At 53.6% G+C, this 20,507-nt stretch overlaps 1 protein-coding gene across 1 annotated transcript in view; it reads left to right on the forward strand.

The window, feature by feature from the left end:
- Fmn1 (formin 1) overlaps positions 1-3,219 on the forward strand; it is a 219,472-nt gene extending 216,253 nt beyond the window's left edge. The window contains exon 16 of the mRNA XM_042687827.1: positions 1,233-3,219. Coding sequence (XP_042543761.1) covers positions 1,233-1,277 — 45 coding nt within the window. The 3' untranslated portion in view covers positions 1,278-3,219. The remainder of the gene's footprint in view (positions 1-1,232) is intronic.
- The last annotated feature ends 17,288 nt before the right edge of the window (positions 3,220-20,507 follow it).

Below are 20,507 nucleotides of genomic sequence, written 5' to 3' on the forward strand. Positions count from 1 at the left end.
ATAGTTTATAGTTTTAAAAATGTGGGGCCGGGCGCCGGGGGCTCACGCCTGCCATCCCAGCTACTCAGGAGGCCGAGATCTGAGGATCGCGGTTCAAAGCCAGCCTGGGCAGAAAAGTCCATGAGACTCTGATCTCCAGTAAACCACCAGAAAACCAGAAGGGGTGCTGTGGCTCAAAAGGTAGAGCGCTCCCCTTGAGCTGAAGAGCTGAGGGACAGTGCCCAGGCCCTGAGTTCAAGACCCACAACTGACAAAAAAAAAGTGGGGTAAAGGAGCAAAATGTGGTTTCATGTGTTTCCCCTTGAGCTCCACAAAGCTAATTCCTGATACACCAAATACTGTCCCCTGCCATTCCACAGCCTTCCACAGCCTTCCACAGCCTTCCTCAGCCTTCCACAGCCCAACCCCTAGTCTCAGGTGCTTTTCTTTAAGATATTTAAAAGTATTCACCCTCTCCTATGTTGTTTCACCCTTAAAGAGCAGGACAGGATGTACTACTTTGAGGATGGGCAGAGTTGCGATACAGAAGCAGCAGCCTGTGCTGTGTCATTGGGCACACAGCAAAAGCCAGGACCAGCAGCCATGGATGACAGGTCACCCACTCCAAGCTTGAGAGGACATGGCTCTGCAGGCCCCAGTTTTCAGTAGAGATCACAGTGGCTCTCTGTGTGTTACAGGCATAAAAAGAATGACCACACAGCTAGGAATCCAGGATTAGCAGAGAAGAGACTGCTTGGGTTCAATTCCCAGCCTCACCCTTAATACGTGTAAAACCTTAGTAAAGTGGTATTGCTTCTCTCCCTGCAGTGAAAAGAAGACAACAGTATTGCCTTCGATGTAGGGTTATCTTGAGAAACTGGGGGAAAGGTATGTAAGTACCTAGGATGTAACAGGAGCTCAGTTAACTTTGTTCCTTATTACTATGGGCTCCAGAGGCTCTACCAGCTCCACAGTAGAGAACAGTAATGAACAGTTGTCTCCTCACTTGGATTATTAAGGGACGTGGTTGGCTGATTGACTGGTTGTTCACCTTCTATGTGCTTCGGGGAATCAGTGAAAGGTTGGTAGGAACAGGTAACAGCGTTTAGGGAAAGAGGCATGGAGATAGTCTTCTTGGGTATTTCAACTTGGCATTCTAGTCAGAATCTGAAAAATCGGTCAAAATTTGAGGCAGAAAAAAGTAACAGAAACAACAATAAATGATCAATTTACCTTTCTTCATTAAACAACAGAAAGAGAGACTGCGTCAGAAAGAAGCTAGCGTGACCTCCAGCTAAGACGGCGGCTCGCGGAATGGCGGTGGCGGAGCGGCTTCTGCGCACCTCCCACAGCGCCGTGCCGGCGCCCTTCCCCAAGGCATCTGCACACCGATCCTGGTGCCTGCGGCCAGAAGCGCTCATGAAGCTACGAGACACTGCAAGAGCATTTGATCACAGTTTCCCTTAGAAGCCCAGAGTCTATGCTGTTATAGAACCAGAAGAAATCGCAAGCTTTTCCAAAGTGTACTTAAGAAGACTGAAGTGTGACGTTTTCTGACCCAAGCTGGATATGCTAACCTTGCCACTGCAGAGCTGCATCTTCTGGGATTGCTCCCGCCCCGATCCCGGCAAAGCAGGATCCAATCTGCCTCCCACCTGACACCCTGGAAATCCACCCAAACTGTGTTGTGAAGAGGCCTTTTAGATCCTAGTCTAAGGAAATCACATTGCTATCATCGTTCATGATGCAGAGAAAACGAAGTTGTGCGTGGGTGGAGCAGGGGAAAGCGGGGAAGATGAGGTATCAGTAGCTCCTTCCTGGTGAGTGGTTGGTACTGGAAGGTGGCATCAGCATTGAGCTAGCTGCATTCTCTGGTTTTTACGCCAGTTCTGAGGCTTCCTTGGCCAGCAGGGATTCTACACTCCACCTCTGGGAGAAGCAGTAACATCCAAGCAGGGACAGCCTCGGGGTTCAAGCCTCCACTGGACAAGTACCCTGTGATAGTCTTCTGGACTTGGAATCCATTGTTTGTGGATAATAAATGCCGTGCGCACACTCGGCTGAGGTTAATGCCAGGCCCTGTGGCTTGCGCCAGGCCTCCTGTTACCCCAGGAGACAGCGTCTGCACCCTCTGCCTTTTCCATGGTCTCAGCTGACCAGCACACAAAGCGGCTCGCACGAAGGTGCTTCGCTGTCAGAAACTCAAGAGCAGAAACGTCATTTACAGCAAAATGAAAAGAAATACATGACAGTACTACTGACTAGAGGCCGGTAGCTTCCTCACACTGGCTCTCGAGTCCCAGAGGAAGACCATCGTGGACCTCCCCCTGACATTTCTCCCCTTACGCCAACAGCCTTTGAATCTATCTTATGAGGAGAGAAGACAGGACTAGAGACCATCATTTTTAGGCCTTGATAGAATAGAGGCCCAAGATTCCCCTCTGGTTGGTAGAGGACAGTCTAGACACAAGCAAGAACCTCCCATCCCTCCTCAGCCTGGCTCTCATGGGCCAGTCCCTCACCCAGCTTTCCAGAACAGCACCTTTTCCAGCCTTGTTAAGTAGCTGAGTATTTGCCCAGGGCCTGTCTGCAGTCCTCAGCCTCCTCGGGGACCGCCTGTGGGTTCAGCCGCCCCAGATCCTCAGGAAACAGCAGGCACAGTTGGGATCCGGCAAGTCATAGATGCCGGATCCATGCCCTTCCCAGAGGCCCAGAGGAAAGGGATCGAGTCACATGATTGGATCCGAAGGAATGAGAATAGACAGGCAGGAAAGGAGCTTCCATGACTAGGAAAGCGTGAGTTGTGTGTGGAGCAAGGACCTTTTCCCACCTGTCGCTTTCCTACGCGCTTATTGTTCATTGCTGTTTTACCATGTGGGGAGGGGCAGAGTTCACGCACCCCGGCCCAGGCCCCAGACCTCCATTTTAGAAGAGAATTGCTGATTTTGCCAAAGCCACAGAAGCCGTCTCCGCATTCCACCAAGTGGGCAGGAGCCTAGATCCCCGTGGGTCCTGTGGGCAGGAGCCTAGATCCCCGTGGGTCCTGTGACTCAGTGGGTGAGACTCACCATCCACCTAAGGCCTCTGAGTTGTCACAGGTGACATTGTCGCTGTCCCCTGCAGGAACACTCCCAAATCTGGAAGAACAATGAAAGGAAGCATACATCTTAGACTTTAAAAAATGCAACTCAGGCCGGGCGCTGGTGGCTCACGCCTGTAATCCTAGCTACTCAGGAGGCTGAGATCTGAGGATCGTGGTTCAAAGCCAGCCCGGGCAAGAGAGACCGTGAGACTCCTATCTCCAATAAACCACCAGAAAAAAAAAAACCGGAAGTGGCGCTGTAGCTCAAGTGGTAGAGCGCTCGCCTTGAGCTGAAGAGCTGAAGGACAGCACCCAGGCCCAGAGTTCAAGCCCCACGGCTGACAAAAAAAAAAAAAAAAAATGCAACTCAGCCAGGCACCGGTGGCTCACGCCTGTCATCCTAGCTACTCAGGAGGCTGAGATCTGAGGATCACAGTTCAAAGCCAGCCCGGACAGGAAAGCCTGTGAGACTCTTATCTCCAATGAACCACCCAGAAAACCAGAAGTGGCACTGTGGCTCAAGTGGTAGAGCGCTCGCCTTGAGCTGAAGAGCTAAGGGACAGTGCCCAGGCTCAGAGTTCAAGACCCACGACCAACCTAAAAAAAAAAAAACAGGCAACTTACGGGATTTCATCCAAGAGAACAGACTAAATTTTTCCTAGAGGCAAGGCTTGCATCCTGTGTCGAGGATGGTTGGTAGATTTCTCTGAGTGCTGTAAGACCCCATGGCAGAGCCTCGGGCTTGAAGCCTGCGTTGTCGGTCTGAGATGCCTCCTCCCGAGTCCCCCAGTGTTGACAGAGCCTTTATCTCTACCTTAAATGCACACTCGATAAAGGATGGTAACCGCAGCTTCCAGACAGTTATCCAAGGCAGCCTGGAGGCCTGGGCCCGTAGTGCGGGTAATGCAGAGGTGACCGGTGAAGGCCACCGTGTGTCTGCACTGCTCACGGACAGCAGCCGGCTGAGTTGCCGTGGAAACAGTGGGCAGGCATGCTGAGCACGCTGTCCTTAGGCACAGCTCTTCCTGATTGCCAGCCTGGCACTCACACCTGCGCTAAGACGCCTGAGTTGATAAACGGCTTTGTCTCTTCCAGAGCACGGCGTGGGGATCCTCGCGTGAGCCATGAGCAGCGCCGTGGAGGAGCACACGGCGGAGCAGCTGCTACCTGAAGCGCTGTGCAGATTCTGCAGGGTCAAGCGCTAGATCTCACAGTGCCCTGTACGGCTTTTAACCCAAGAACAGACAAATTAACAGAAAACAAAAGTGGGAAAAGGTGCGGCCAAGCAGAAGAGGACACAATCCTGGGCACAAGGGGTAGCTTTGCAGCCCAAGGGTTGTCTTCTGAGCTCTTAAGTTGATGTCTACGTCTCAAGCCTGTGACAACTGCCTGGAAATTGCAAGCTTCTAAAATCTAAGTATAACGAGGAAGCCCATGGTACTAGCCGGTCCCCCGGTGTTCTGGTGAAATAAAAAGGCCACCGCAGGGAAGAATCGAGTGTCTGGCCAGGAGCCCGGCTTCCCGCTCGGCAAAGCTGCTGAGCCTGTCTGCTGTCTCTCTCCACCCGAAGAGCTCCCGTGTTGCCAAGGGAGAAACCGAAGAAACTAGAAAAAAGGAGTAAGTGTGTTGGTAGAATTGGATAGTCACTGTAAGGCAAAGAAGACGTGGGTACAGTTTGTCCCAAGTCCACAATTAGATGTAGCAGATGAGGCACAAGTGTATGTTTAGTAATGATTTGCCTATTGGCCTGAGATTATCCATCTGTCTCTAGGTTAGACTGCCTACAGCAACAGAGTTTTTGTTTAAATTTCTGGCTTCTTGAAAGCTCTGTGTCTGTAGCCCCTTTGCTGAGCACACGGGCACAGCCCCTCAGTGTCCCCCAATCCTGAATGGCAGGGAATCCACAAGGCAGGGCCGCAGACTCGGTTCCCAGCAGCCAGACAGGACAGCATCCTAGATCCCAGATCAGTCTGTCGGTCCTGCTTGTCCCTCCTCACAAACAGCAAAGGGAAAGCCATGTCTGGCAACACAAAAGGCAGCCTCCTCCCGAGGGACGATCCAAAGATCACCTGTCTTGTTTTACAAAATAGCTTAAATCATGTTTAGAAATTGCCAGGAGAAGGCTCCACTTGTTCCAGTCTTCTCTGCTCTTGTCCATGCTTGTCAGAAAAAAAAATCACCAAAGGGTAGGTGGGAAATAAAAGACTTCAGCCGATTCAGTAACCTACAAATTATTTCTGAATCACAGGGAGGGGGGTGGGAGGGAAGAGAAAGAGAGAAAGGCATGACGTCCAGTGTGGTAGAAGCCGTAACAGGCTCACAAGAACTTGAATGACTGCTGATGGACAGTAGCACAGCTAGAACTGCCTTCTGTCCACCTCAGAGCTCAGCCTCAGCCAGCTCTTCCTAGAAAGTGAGTTTCAAAGATGCTCCTGAGAAGCGTCTTTGTGAAAAGGCCACATGGAAGAAGACACAGTTTGACGAGTCAAGCAAGTGCGGCACCATTAAAATTACTTTCCTCCACGCAGGAGGGCCACAGAGGACCAAGGGCCAGGTAACTCCACGGTTAGGGGCCTCCATCAGATAAAGAAGTGAACTTCCATTCATCTTAGCCCTTGCCTTCAAAAGGAGATCTGAAACATAGGTAAAACAAGTGGTCAGACTGGTAGAACTGGAAAAGAACGGATTAACGTTTAGCCTTCCTAAAATGCAAGTCACTTGAATATATTTGCATGTTCCAGCTACCTGGAGGAGCAGCTCAGCTCCTTGGAAACGGTTACTGATAAAGGAAAAGTTGGCTTAAAGGAGGGCTTCTTGAGAAGCCCATCTCGGAAGCCGGCGTCGCCAGCGGGGTTCACAGCTGCCCGTGGCTGGGATGCCGCCGGCTGCCGGCCCCTTGTCAGAGGCACATTCCATTTCAGTTTTGCTTCTTCCCCAAGGAGTAGGCAGTCTACCAGATTCTCCCAGATCAAGATGTCATGGGGAAGTTGTGAACCTAGGAGAGTTTTTTACATACACTTGAAGCCAACGCGGTAGCCTTTTCCAGGATTCTGAGCTAATAATGCGATAGACGCACTGCATTGCACTGGGGAAATTTGTACAGTTAACAACCTGGTTGGGAATGTGGAGGCACTGAAATGATGATAACCACCCCCCGACCCACCGCGAGGGTCTGCCAGCAGGGCTGCAGAAGCAAATCCAGTGTCCCGGCCCGGCCACCTCTGTCCTCAGCCCTGCGGATGACTGGTGTGTTAGGGCCCCCGGGAGACCTTCCCCGTTTCTGCCTTCCCCTCTGACCCTGCGATCTACAGCTCACATGAACTCTACACTTGGTCACACATTGTATCTATTACATATGTGTAAAGACATACTATATCTTAATGAGGAGAAAACTGAGCATCTCAGGCTTTATATGAATACAGCAGATAATGCCAGTAGATTAAAGTAGATAAATTCAATCCATAAGTTCTCTCTGTTCTCATAGGATTTTCCAATGTTCTGTTCTCAAATATATAATCTCTTAAAGGTTGATCCACCTATGTCAGTGGGCTTTATGTTTAATTGTTTCTGTGAAACTTGAAAGCTGGCAAAATGCACATGGGCCTTAGATCGAGGCAGAAATTAACCTCGAGATAACTTGGCCTGAACAACCTATACACGTTCACACTGTCACACGAGTTCTGGGCATTTTATCCAATTCTACCCGTGCATACATCGAAGCCCTCTACCTTTGAAAGGAAGAACAGCTGAAAAGAGATCAGACACCTCTTCCCAAATACAGTGCATTTCCAGTGCCTCCCCTGAACTTAGCATATCAAGCCAGAAACCACACGTCTCCCTTAATGCTCTGCTTCATTGTTCTCTTTCAGAACTTTGTCCCACTTATAGGAAGCCAATGTATTTTTTACTGTGTACCTCAGTAACCTCTACAAGTCCATCCTTCCAGCATGAGAGGTTGGTCTGCCGGATGCTGTGTGCAGGGGTGTGATCTGTGCAGATGCTCTCGGGTGGGCACAAGCCTTCAGTTCTGGCTTCTGTGTGGCAGGTACAGAACACGAGCTGCGTCTGCTTTGTCTAGCGAGGGACCAAGGCATTCACAAGCTGTGCATCTTAGGTGCTTTATGTGAACTGTCACTTTTTTCCCTTCTTGCCAACTTGGCTCTGGGTACAACCTTATTTCTTCGTATACTTGACCATCACAGTGGTCACAGCCCCACTGAGAGTCTGTTCCCTAAAGTCCTCGGGAAGCATTCATGGAGGAGGAGGGCTGCTAACATTCTGTTTGCAGGGAGGCTATGATACAAACAAGATTTGAGGTCTATAAACGAGATGGCACTTCCAAAACCACTAACCTTGCAATTCTATAGGTCTCCGAAGACACAATCTTCCCTAATATAATCTTAGTATGTAATCTTTGAGGACTTCTTGCACTACAGAAGAAGGATTTTCCTTTAAAGACACAGTATTCCCCAAAAGGCAGAACTATTTGAGAATTAGAATTTGAGTGATTTTCAGAATCTTTATAGGACGCACGCCCTCAGTTCCGCGTGGGCTGTGATTTGGCCGAGTGTGGAAGACAGTGTGCTGGACTTTGATTTAGGGAGCCGTGCTTTGGCCTGCCTGCCTGGAGCCTAAGCGGGCTCAGCTAGCAGCCAATACACGTCAGATGGAACAGAGACCCTGCGGGCTCCAGTCCTTTGTGGTCAGACCAGGACGGCGGGTGCTGCTTCCTGAGAGTGTGGTTATCTTCGTCCGGCTCGTGATGAAGACGCAGGCAACGGGATGGGAGAAACTCTGAGAAGAAAGGCCAGTGCAGAGCTGCTGGCTTCTGCCGCGTTGGCATCGTAGTCAGCTCCTTGGAGGAGAGCCGAGGCATTCGTGTTAGGCACGCACGCATGGGGATTGTGTGGGGACGTGGGCTCCCCGTGGGGATTGTGTGGGGACGTGGCCCCCCCCGTGGGGATTGTGTGGGGACGTGGCCCCCATGGGGATTGTGTGGGGACGTGGGCCCCCGTGGGGATTGTGTGGGGACGTGGGCCCCCCCGTGGGGATTGTGTGGGGACGTGGGCTCCCCCCGTGGGGATTGTGTGGGGACGTGGGCTCCTCCCCCCCCCGTGGCGCCGTGCTTCCCACTCTGGTCCACGGGGCTGCTTGTCCGTGGTCCGTCCTGTCTCTGTGCCCGTCCCGGCAGCCTTACCTCCTCCATTCTGCTTTTCTCCTCGCAGCACGTTTCTTTCGCCTCCCCTTCCCACAGAGCCATGTCCCCACGTCTCCCCAGCCACTCCTCCGGTGGTGGTTCTTTTACCTCTGCACGGCAGACACAGAACGTCTCCTGCCCGACCCCGCACGGCCTGAGCCCTGCCGAGTGAGGCCCGAGGCTGCGCTGCCCGCAGGCCCCGGGGGCTCCTGCCAGGACGCGTCCCAGTGCAGGTCACCCCATCGCCTGGCAGAGGGGAAAAGCCACACGAGAGGCAGAGAAGGCTGCATTTCCTTTTTTCTGTTAAAGTGGGGCGCACGGGTCCTGGTCCTCACTTTCTCGTAGATTTCACTTTAAAACTAATTAGAGGATGTTTTTTGATAAGTTTATCACCAATAAAAATACTTAAGACTACATTTTTGACTGTCATGCAGCTTTCTGTGCTGCTGGAAAACTGCGCAAACATTTGAATCGATGAGACTTCTTAGTGCCACTCTGTTCTTACTACTACTCGTGATCCAAACATCTACCCCCAGTCTGCATCAGGATGCTGGCATGTGACGGTTATGTTCAGATTAAAGTAACTGTTACGCTCTTAAAAGCACTTGAGCCAAAGTGTAAGCATGTTTGAAATCGCCATCTGACCTAAGAAGGGCCTTGGCTTTTCCGTGTAATTATTAGGCCAATCTATATGTTAACTTTTTAGGGTTTTAAGCAGTAATAAACATAGTCTGAGAAATAAGAAAGCACTTTAGAGGCATGGAACCTTACACTATAAGCTCTTGGATGTCTCTGAACATAATAAGCTGATTCGATTCAGGTATTTTTCCCTTTAAATTAAAAAAAGTAGGTATTTCTAATTTGCATATTTAATTTTGGTAAAGCTAGGACATGCTCATAAGTCGAATTTGTAAATGTAATTTGCAACCAAATGAAGTATTTATTTTTAAAAAGAAAGGATGAAGGAACCACTATCGATTTGTACATAATGAAAATATGTGTGTATATATATGTATTTTTCCTTCTGGACTCTAGATCTGATCACCATATCAAGTGTATTTTTGTATATAAATACATATTAGCTAGAAAATTTTAGATTGGCTATTTGAAGAATTCTATCTCTGTGATAGATTGTGTTTATCCTAATCTATGATATTTCTGTTAATTAATTTTAAGAGACAGAACTCTATTTTTTGGAAATCTCAGAGAACTGCATTCCTGGCTCCCAATTGTAAATATGCTAAGTATTTTAATAAATCTTGGTTTCATGTCTACCTGGTGTGCAGTGCAGATTTATTTTCAAGAGGCGTTTAAAGTAATGTCTGTACTGATAACACACTAGCGTGGGAAATCTCAGTCACCTCCCGGCAATGTTACTACTGAGATCAGAAAGTCCATTATTTGTATTTCCTCTCTCCTCTCTCCACCCAACCAGTAGTGGGTAATCTGGCTGAGCATCCAAGGCTCGAGGTAAGATTCCCTCTTGGCATTGTCTCATTGCCTAAACAGGAGCTGAGCACACAACTCTGTGGCTCTGAATTACAAATGCAGGATGACACAGCAAAGAGCAGAAACATCATTGTGTGTATTCATGTATTCAATTCTGGCACCATGTTCAAAGTACAAATTCTTTTCAAGCAACAGTGTTAAGCATGCAAGTACTTCATAAACAAAAATAAACACATTTAAGCCAAACACTTCTGTTGAAATTCAAGTGTAATTATGTGTCTTTGATTGATTTGTTCTTGAGTTCTAGGATGTTTGTTAAAATATGTTTGATTACGTGTGGCAGCATTAATGTACAGGCTCCTCGCTGTTCGGGAAGACGTCCTATCACCAGGAAATCTAAGGGTCATTAAGCTGCCACCCCCAAAATAAGGAAGAAAAAAAATCTTTGTATCTCTGTAAACTATAGCTCGATGGACTTGCTGAAGATCACACACAGAACTCAGGTAACTCAAGACCGGAGGCCAGACACCTTGACACCAGATCAAAGCTCTTCTCGCTGTAACCTCACTGTTTAAGCTGCTTTTTAAAAACTATTGTTATTATAAAGGTGATATACGGAGGGGTTACGGTTAGCTAAGTCAGGTAAAAAGCACATTTCTTTCTGGACGATGTCTCCACTTCCCCCGCTCTCCCAGTTTAAGCCGCTTTCTAACTCAAACTACTTTATGGTTAAATGTTCTGCAACTTTCAGAAGAAGGATCTAGGGTCTAATGTACTGTTTTACATACTCCACTGGATGCACCATTTAGAATGGCCTTCCAGGTTGGGGACCCCCCACTTGATGGGAAACGTCAACCCACGTTCCGGGAGCAGGTGGGGGCTGTGGGTGGTGTGACGTCTGTCTGTCTCGCTGGCCTGTCTTGTCTGTTTAGTCTTTTCTGTATTTTCTTCCACTTACTTTTGTCCTAAAAGAAAATTTCAGATTATCTGAAAATGTGCTTCTTTCCTGTAAATCTCCCTCTCTTGGTCTGCAAACAAGAATGCAGACATTTTGTCCTGGATACCAGGGCATTTCTTACCCAAGGAAATGAGCTGCATCCCGATGGGGTTGTAATGAACACAGCGGAGGAGAGGAGAGGACAGAGGGATCCCGGATTTTACTTCAAAAGCATCGGCCTGCGTGGCTGAGGAAGGTTTGTGATCCCTGGAGCTGAGTTCTGGCCAGTAAGTGTATGAAATCACTCTTTTTCAATGCTTTTTCAATGGAGCTGTCTTTAACTGTTATAACAGATATGTGTACCTATAATAGAATATTATCATATATTAGCTGGGCACCTGTGGTTCACATCTGTCATCCTAGCTACTTAGAAGGCTGAGATCTGAGAATCACAGTCCAAAGCCAGCTCCAGCAGGAAAGTCTGTGAGATTCTTATTTCTAATTGACCACCAGAAGTGGAGCTATGGCTCAAAGTGGTACAGCACTAGCTAGCCTTGAGTGAAAGAGCTCAGGGACAGCGTCCAGGCCCTAAGTTCAATTCCCACAACCAACACGCGCACGCGCACACACACACGCACACACACTATTTTGCCTTAAAAAGGAAAAACATTAAGGAAAGGAAAGACATTAAAAAGGAAAAGGAAAGACATTAGGGCTCATGCTACAGCATGAAAAAACTTGAATGCATGCTGCTGAGAAAGGATAACCTCTGTGTCTAGTCATACATGGCACCTAGTGTAACCAGATCAGACATGCAGAAGCACCTCGGTGGTTCCCGGGAGCAAGAGAGTGTGGCGTTAGTTGGATGGGTGCATTGTCAGTTTGGGAAGATGGTGGTGGTGGTTGAATAAGTAAACGTGTTTCAAAGCATAGAATTTTAAGATGGGGAAAGGAGGATGGGAGGTGTGGCTCAGCTGGTAGAGCACTGGCCAGGGAGCAAAGCGCCACGTACCGAGTTGGAGTCTGGGTCTCACCGCAGCAACAAGAAATAGCGAGAGTGAGTTTGGTGAGCTTCACGTATCTCATCATCACAACAAGTTACAGAAGCACCTGTGATATCAAGGGTGTCTCCTCTGCCCTGCCTGCACTGCTGTGTTTAACACAAAGTAAAACCACTGTGGCCCAGGTGAGAAGCTGGCTTGGAGACGCCGAAGGAAACGTGAGCCTGCCCTCCCCTGACACGTCAGCGCTAAACACTGACCGCAGGGGTGACAGTGGATTCGTATGCGATTAGTATATGGTGTTAAAACGTTCCTGGTTGTATACTTTTATTTTGGTAATAAAACTCTACCAGCTAACAGCATGCTTCTTTATCATCTGTTACTAATCTTTCAAGTTTGAATGTGCCTTTTTATTTTTCAAATAATCAACCCAAAAGTATCATCCATCAGCATCTCTGCAAAAAAATTCAAGGAAATTAACATCACACCACTGAGTGTGCTGTGCATCTTTCACGGAGCAACTAGCGTACATCTTCCAGACCTTTCTTCCTCCTGCAGGGGCGAGGAAGCAGAAGCTGACCAGGACTTGGCAGGTCCCAGGAGGCCCCGTGAGGACGGAAGGTGCCGGAGCCACGGGCCCTGGAGCAGTGCTGAAGCAGCCTGTGGTGAACCAGCCCGGAATGCATCTGCGAGGCAGAGCAGACTCCTACCACGGGGAAGAAGGCGGAATCACGTTGCCTGGTCTTCCAGCACCAACCAGTACTCTGACTGTCTCGAGAGACCTTTCGTGGGCATTTGTTCCACAGAGCGGTTTTGGCTTCAGTGTGGGTGGGGGGAGAGGTTAGACCAAATTCCATGGCCCCCTTTTGCCCCAATCTGAGGGATGTTACAGAGCTTGAAGCCTCAGAGTTCTCATTGAAACACAAGAACCAAAAACACTTCAGGCTGGGAAGGTGGCTCAGTGGTGGAGCGCATGCCTAGCATGCATGAAGCCCTGAGTTCCATTCCTCAGAACCACATACACAGAAAAAGCCCAAAGTGGTGCTGTGGCTTGAGTGGTAGAGTGCTAGCCTTGAGCAAAAAAAGTTCAGAGACGGTGCCCAGGCCCTGAGTTCAAGCCCCAGGACTGGCAAAAAAAAAAAAAAAACACTTCAAATGGCTTGGGTGCTGGTGGCTCACACCTATAATCCTAGCTACCCAAGAGGCTGAGATCTAAGGATCATGATTTGAAGCCAGCCTGGGCAGGAAAGTACATGAGACGCTTATCTCCAATAAACTACTCAGAAAAACTAGAAGTGGCACTGTGGCTCAAGAGGTAAGCACTAGGGGCTGGGAAGGTAGCTCAGCGGTAGAGTGCATGCCTTGCAAGCATGAGGCCCTGGCTTCAGTGGTAGAGTGCTAGCCTTGAGCTGAAGAGCTGAGGGACAGCGCCCAGACCCAGAGTTCAGGCCCCATGACCGGCAAAAAAAAAAAAAAAAGAGCTGAGCACTAACCTTGAGCAAAAAGAAGCCTAGGGACAATGCCCAGGACCAGCAAAACAAAACAAACAAATGAAAAAAGCAGGAAAATACCTCAAATGGATTGTATAAGACTTTCAAGGTCCCTGACATAAGACAATGAACATTTATTGCAGTCTCTCACGTAAGAACAATATTGTTTTTCCTGAGGCCACCCCCACAGTAATCCCAGTTTAAAAATTAGTAGAGTAATAGAAAATCAGTAAGCTAAAGACAGATCAGCAAAATAAATATACGAAATGAAACTTGGAGATATAAAGGGAAAGGTAATAACTGTAGAAGAAGCAAAAAGAAGTAACAAGGAAATACTAGTCAGGTGACAGATACAGAGGATGAAATGCACTGATGGGCTCAGGAAGCTGTCAGAACCCCACTCAGCAGAACGCCACTTCCCAACACAGGGTAATTAACCTCCAGAGAAACAGAAGCTAAAATCAAAGTGTCCAAAGACATGAAGATCAAAGGGTTTGGGTCGCAGTACGACATTCAAACTAGCTGCATCTAGGTTGCATCTAACGTAAGTAGATTATATATCTAATTAAAAGACAAATTCTATCAGAATAGATTTCTTTTTAAGCTTTTATTAGTATATACCATACAAAGGGGCTTTATTGTGATACTACACCAAAATGATAAAACTAAGCTGATTTATTCCAGAAATGCTACAGTTAGTTAATACTGGAAAACTGAGTAACTTAATCCACTGGCATAGCCAAATAAAGGGGCAACATGATCATCTCAGTTGATGTACCCCAAAACATTTTAAGAACTCTGTCATGGGCTGGGAAGGTGGCTCAGTGGTAGAGTGCTTGCCTTGCATGCATGAGGCACTGTTTTGATTCTTCAGCACTATGTAAGCAAACAAAGCTGGAAGTGGTGCCGTGGTTCAAGTGGTAGAGCGCTAGCCTTGAGCTGAAGAGCTGAGGGACAGCGCTCAGGCCCAGAGTTCAGGCCCCACGACCAAAAAAAAAAGAAAGAAAGAAAGAACTCTGTCATGGCTAATAATGGGGGGAAATATTCTCACCAAACTAGAATAATTTATATTCTTATTTTTAGTTTTTGGTGGTGATAGAGTTTGAACTCGGGATCTTGTCTTGCTTGTTAGGTGCTCTACCACTAAGCAATGCCTCTAACCCCATTTTACACTCGTTATTTTTGAGATAGGCTCTTAGAGCTACAAACTTTGCTCTTGGAACTTCCGGTGCTGTATCAGGAAGGTTCTGCAGGTTGTCATTTTCATTGAGTTCCAGGAAGCTCTTATTCCCCCATTATTTCTTTTGGTGGCCCACTGGCCATTTAGCAGTAGACTGTTGAGTCTCCATGTGTTTGACTACTTTTGTAATTTCTTTTGGTGTTGATTTCTAGTTTTATTCCATGTAGTCTGATATGACAGAGATGATGTTTCAGTTTTCTTGTGTTTGTAAAGACTTGGTTTGTGACCTCAATACAATATATCTTGTAGGAAGTTCCACGGGCTGCTGAAGAGAATGTGATTTGGGTAGCTGGCGGATGACATATCCTGCTGAGCTCATTTGGTCGATAACGTCATTGAATTCTGAAATTTGTTTGATGAACTTTTTGTGGATGACATCTGTTGATGTGAGTGGGTTATGTAAGTAGCTATTATTACACTGGGACCTAACTGTGTTTTTATATCCAGCAGTATTTGATAAGACTGTGTATGCCAATGTTTGGTGCATATAAGTTAAAAATGGTTATTTCTTCTTGGTGGGTTGTTGAAAGACTTAGAAAAGATCTGGCTAAAGGTAGAGGGAGAAAAGAGAAAGAGGAGGAAATGTAACCTAGCAATCTCACAACCTACAAAAAATAATGACAAGGATGTAGATGGAGGAAGAGAGAGGAAAGGAAAATAAGAGAAGTAAATGTAGGTAGAAAGAAATAGTAATGGGGATGGGAATAGGAGATTGGGAAGAGACGATATTTTAAAATGAGTCATCCAGCACTACCCAGGAAGCTGACATCTGAGAATCGTGGTTTGAAGCCAGCCTGGTCAGGAAAGTCCACGAGACTCTTATCTCCAATGAACCACCAGAAAACTGGCCCCAAGTGGTACAACACCAGCCTTGCACAAAAAAAAGCTCAGAGACGGCGCCCAGGCCCTGAGCTTAAGCCCAGCTTAAGCCCCCACCACAGACAAAAAAAAAAAATGTTGAGCGTGTGGCCCGTGTCTAACAAGGGCAGGGAAGGAAGAGGAGAGGAGTGGGTGCTGAGCCAGCGCTGCGGTGCTGTTCTCTGCCTTCGTGGCCCCACCTCTGGGGTCCACGCCAGAGGTCCCAGATGCACCCTGGGGCGTGCCAGAGGTGAGAACTGTTGCCAGCTGGTGGGTGTGGAGGAGCCAGTCCTGCCCGGGACCGTGGAGACGCTCCCTATTCCTCATGGCCACCTCTGGACTCTGCTCATCTCACATCTACCAGCGCCTGCTGGCTTGTCTGTGAGATACTGGTGTAAATCAGTGGACTGTGTGGCGAGTCCCTGAGCTCCTGTAGAGAGAGTTTGGTGTGAGAACAGCAGCTCAGGCTGGTGTCCACCCAGGAAGGTCGTTCAGCCGCCATCTTCCTTCCCAACTCTGTTCTACGAATTCAACAAGTCACTGGATCTCTCATGATCTTGGTTTCTCGGTCTTCCAGGTGTGTGTTCGCCTCCTTATTTACAAGAATGAAATGGTATCAGACACTAGCACTTTATGAAAGAGCAGGTTGCTATATGCTGTGTTCTGGTGGTGGTGGAATATTCTTTATACCTTAAGTGCATGGTTAAATTAGCCCTTTGCTCCACGTACTGGATGACTTCAACTTACAATCACTGTGACATGGATGGCTCTTGCCTGACTTCTTGGCTTTGTTTTAGGTGAGGCCGAGACCAGCTAGATTGCCCCCTCATGGGTTGTTTAGTTCCAGGTCAGGAAAATAAACGATACTGGTATCCAAATCTTTGTCACTAGGAGTGGTCTCGTGTGTGCAGGAGTGAGTGGCATCTCACTTCCTCCCGGCCCTGAGGGCTCAGCCAGCCGCCAGCGAGGAGTTGAGGAGGATCCAAGACCCACGGTGTGTCTCCCAGGGCGCCCGAGGCGATGGCCTTGTGGTGCCCAGCCTTGGAAGGCCTCGACATACGACGGACTTTGTTTTGGAAAGCACGGACGTGTAGAGACAGCAAGGTGTTCCTGGCTCTGCGGGGTCTGCGAAGTCTTCGCGTGGTAAGGAAAACTGAGCAGACATCGGATCCCTGCCCGAGGGTCTGTCTCCCCGTGCGCCTTCACGCGCTTCCTGGTGCTGTTTCTACCCTTTCATCTGACACGCTCCTCGCTTGCTCCAAATCATCTACTATGACGCTATGGCCACCGAGAAGGCGCGCCAGGGAGAGGGGCGGCGTGGTGGAGGGAGGACGGCTCCCCCCCAGCCCCACCCCTGCTGAGAACCCCCCAGCCCCACCCCTGCTGAGAACCCCCCAGCCCCCCCAACCCCACCCCTGCTGAGAACCCCCCAGCCCCACCAACCCCACCCCTGCTGAGAACCCCCCAGCCCCCCCAACCCCACCCCTGCTGAGAACCCCCCAGCCCCACCCCTGCTGAGAACCCCCAGCCCCCCCCAACCCCACCCCTGCTGAGAACCCCCAGCCCCACCCCTGCTGAGAACCCCCAGCCCCCCCAGCCCCACCCTGCTGAGAACCCCCCAGCCCCCCCAACCCTCACCCCTGCTGAGAACCCCCCCAGCCCCACCCCTGCTGAGAACCCCCAGCCCCCCCCAACCCCACCCCCTGCTGAGAACACCCCCCCAGCCCCACCCCTGCTGAGAACCCCCAGCCCCCCCCAACCCCACCCCCTGCTGAGAAACACCCCCAGCCCCACCCCTGCTGAGAACCCCCAGCCCCCCCCCACCCCACCCCTGCTGAGAACCCCCCAGCCCCACCCCCTGCTGAGAACCCCCCAGCCCCACCCCTGCTGAGAACCCCCAGCCCCCCCAACCCCACCCCTGCTGAGAACCCCCAGCCCCCCCAGCCCCACCCCTGCTGAGAACCCCCAGCCCCCCCAGCCCCACCCCTGCTGAGAACCCCCCAGCCCCCACCCCTGCTGAGAACCCCCAGCCCCACCCCTGCTGAGAACCCCCAGCCCCCCCCAGCCCCACCCCCTGCTGAGAACCCCCCAGCCCCACCCCTGCTGAGAACCCCCAGCCCCACCCCTGCTGAGAACCCCCCAGCCCCCACCCCTGCTGAGAACCCCCCAGCCCCCCCAGCCCCACCCCTGCTGAGAACCCCCCAGCCCCCCCAGCCCCACCCCTGCTGAGAACCCCCAGCCCCACCCCTGCTGAGAACCCCCCAGCCCCACCCCTGCTGAGAACCCCCCAGCCCCCCCCAGCCCCACCCCTGCTGAGAAACCCCCAGCCCCCACCTCCCTCATTCTGAGGGACGCCCCCGTCCCCCCGTTCTGAGGGACGCCCCCCCCGTCCCCCCCCCGCCGTTCTGAGGGACGCCCCCCCGTCCCCCCCCGTTCTGAGGGACGCCCCCCTCCGTCCCCCCCCCGCGTTCTGAGGGACGCCCCCCCGTCCCCCCCCGTTCTGAGGGACGCCCCCCCGTCCCCCCCCGTTCTGAGGGACGCCCCCGTCCCCCCCGTTCTGAGGGGACGCCCCCCCGTCCCTCCCCCCGTTCTGAGGGACGCCCCCCCGTCCCCCCCGTTCTGAGGGACGCCCCCCCGTTCTGAGGGACGCCCCCCGTTCTGAGGGACGCCCCCTGGGAGCCCTTTGGGGAGCCGTCACCACCAGACCTTAAAGCTTCCGCTGTGGCCACAGTTCATATTTCTGAACCATAAAGTTGAAAGAAATGGTTTATGCCTAATACCTGACATCCGGGAGCTGACCGAGCACCGGCTGGAAAGCGGACGGCGCGCGCCGGCCCGACGGACGCGCCGGCCCGGGGACGGCTGGCTCCGCTCCGCCGGCCGGGGGGCTGCGGCGCGGTGCGGGACCGCCCTCGCTGCCGGCCGCGCGCTCACGGCCCTCGCCGCCTCCCCGGCCGCGCGCTCACGGCCCTCGCCGCTCCCCGGCCGCGCGCTCACGGCCCTCGCCGCCGCCTCCCCTGCCCGCGCGCTCACGGCCCTCGCCGCCTCCCCGGCCGCGCGCTCACGGCCGCCGCCTCCCCGGCCGCGCGCTCACGCCCTCGGCCGCCTCCCCGGCCGCGCGCTCACGGCCGCCGGCGCCGCCTCCTCCCCGGCCGCGCGCTCACGGCCCTCGCCGCCTCCCCGGCCGCGCGCTCACGGCCCTCGCCGCCTCCCCGGCCGCGCGCTCACGGCCCTCGCCGCCTCCCCGGCCGCGCGCTCACGGCCCTCGCCGCCTCCTCCCCGGCCGCGCGCTCACGGCCGCCGGCGCCGCCTCCTCCCGGCCGCGCGTTCACGGCCCTCGCCGCCTCCTCCCTGGCCGCGCGCTCACGGCCCTCGCCGCCTCCTCCCCGGCCGCGCGCTCACGGCCGCCGGCGCCGCCTCCTCCCCGGCCGCGCGCTCGCTCACGGCCCTCGCCGCGCTCCCCGGCCGCCGCGCTCACGGCCCTCGCCGTCCTCCCCTGCCGGCGCGCTCACGGCCGCCGGCGCCGCCTCCTCCCCGGCCGCGGCGCTCACGGCTCCTCGCCGCCTCCTCCCCCGGCCGCGCGCTCACGGCCGGCGGTCCTCTGGCGGGAGTTGGAGGGATCGGACCTGGACTGTCCAGGCAGTGCCCTCCTTCTAGAGGCTTCTTTGCAGACAAAATGTCCTGCGGTGCCCAGAGAGGCCAGACGGAGGCGCTGGCGAGGAGCGGGCGCGGGGGCAGGGGGCAGGGGGCAGGCCCGCCCTCAGCCCGGCCTCCCGCGCGGGAGCGGCCCCGTCAGGCTGCCCCGGCCTCCCGCATGGGGGCGGCCCTGCCCCGGCTTCCCGCACGGGGAGGGGAGCGGCCCCGAGGCGGCCCTGCCCGGCCTCCCGCGCGGGAGCGGCCTGTCAGGCTGCGTGCTGCCCCGCGATGCTGCGGGCGCGGACCCGGCGCGCCAGGCACCGAGGCGGGCGGGCGGCAGAGCGCGACCCGCGGGCGGCAGAGCTGGACGGGCGCTCTGTGCCGCAGCTCTCGGTGTGCGCGCACGGTCGCCCTCCGGGCCGGCCGCGGGTGGCTCTCGGTGTGCGCCGTGGGTGGCTCTCGGTGTGCGCGCACTACGGTCGCCCTGCGGCTGGCCTGGGTGGCTCTGGTGGTGTGCTGCGGCTGGCCTGGGTGGGCTCTGGGTGGTGTGCGCGCACGGTCGCCCTCCGGGCCGTGGGTGGCTCTCGGCGCACGGTCGTCCCCCGGGCCGCGGGTGGCTCTCGGTGTGCGCGCACGGTCGCCCTCCGGGCCGGGCCGCGGGTGGCTCTCGGTGTGATGCGCGCAACGGTCGCCCTCCGGGCCGGCCGCGGGTGGCTCTCGGATGGTGCGCGCACGGTCGTCCCCCGGGCCGTGGGTGGCTCTCGGTGTGCGCGCACGGTCGCCCTCCGGCCGGCCGCGGGTGGCTCTCGGTGTGCGCGCAACGGTCGTTCCCCGGGCCGTGGGTGGCTCTCGGTGTGCGCGCACGGTCGTCCCCCGGGGCCGGTGGGTGGCTCTCGGTGTGCGCGCACGGTCGTCCCCCGGGCCGGCCGGCCGCGGGTGGCAGCTCGGCCGGAGCTGACACTGGCCTCGCGTTTTCACCACTTGCGTGAGCACGTAGTGGCTGTCGCTGGCGTCCCCACGCACCGGCGCGTCTCTATCAGGAGGCCGACCGGGCACGGGCCGCGCTACAGCCGCGGGGCACGGCGCGGAGGCAGCCGCGGCCTCGGGAAGGACTGGGGGGCGCTGCCGGGCCGGGCGGGCGCCGCCATCCCAGCCGCTCGGGAGGCTGAGATCCGAGGATCACGGTTCAAAGCCAGCCCAGGCAGAGAGTCCATGAGACCCTTAATCTCCAATTAACCCCCCAGTAAACTGGAAGTAGAACTGTGGCGCAAAGTTGTAGCGTGCTTGCCTTGAGAAAAGGAAACTCAGGGACAGTGACCAGGCCCTGAGCTCAAGCCCCACAACCAACCACAAAGAAGGGAGGAAGGAAGGAGGGAGGGAGGGAGGAAGGAAGAAAGGAGGGGGGAGGGAGGGGGAGGGAGGAAGGGAGGAAGGAGGGGGGAGGGAGGGAGGGAGGAAGGAAGGAAGGAAGGAAGGAAGGAGGGGGGGAGGGAGGGGGGAGGGAGGAAGGGAGGAAGGAGGGGGAGGGAGGGAAGGAGGGAGGAAGGAAGGAAGGAAGGAGGGGGGAGGGAGGGGGGGGGAGGGAGGAAGGGAGGAAGGAGGGGGGGGAGGGAGGGAGGGGAGGGAGGAAGGAAGGAA

The sequence above is a fragment of the Dipodomys spectabilis genome, unplaced genomic scaffold (genome assembly GCF_019054845.1).
Source record: "Dipodomys spectabilis isolate Male_0828 unplaced genomic scaffold, ASM1905484v1 ptg000108l, whole genome shotgun sequence".
In the NCBI taxonomy this organism is placed as follows: domain Eukaryota; kingdom Metazoa; phylum Chordata; class Mammalia; order Rodentia; family Heteromyidae; genus Dipodomys; species Dipodomys spectabilis.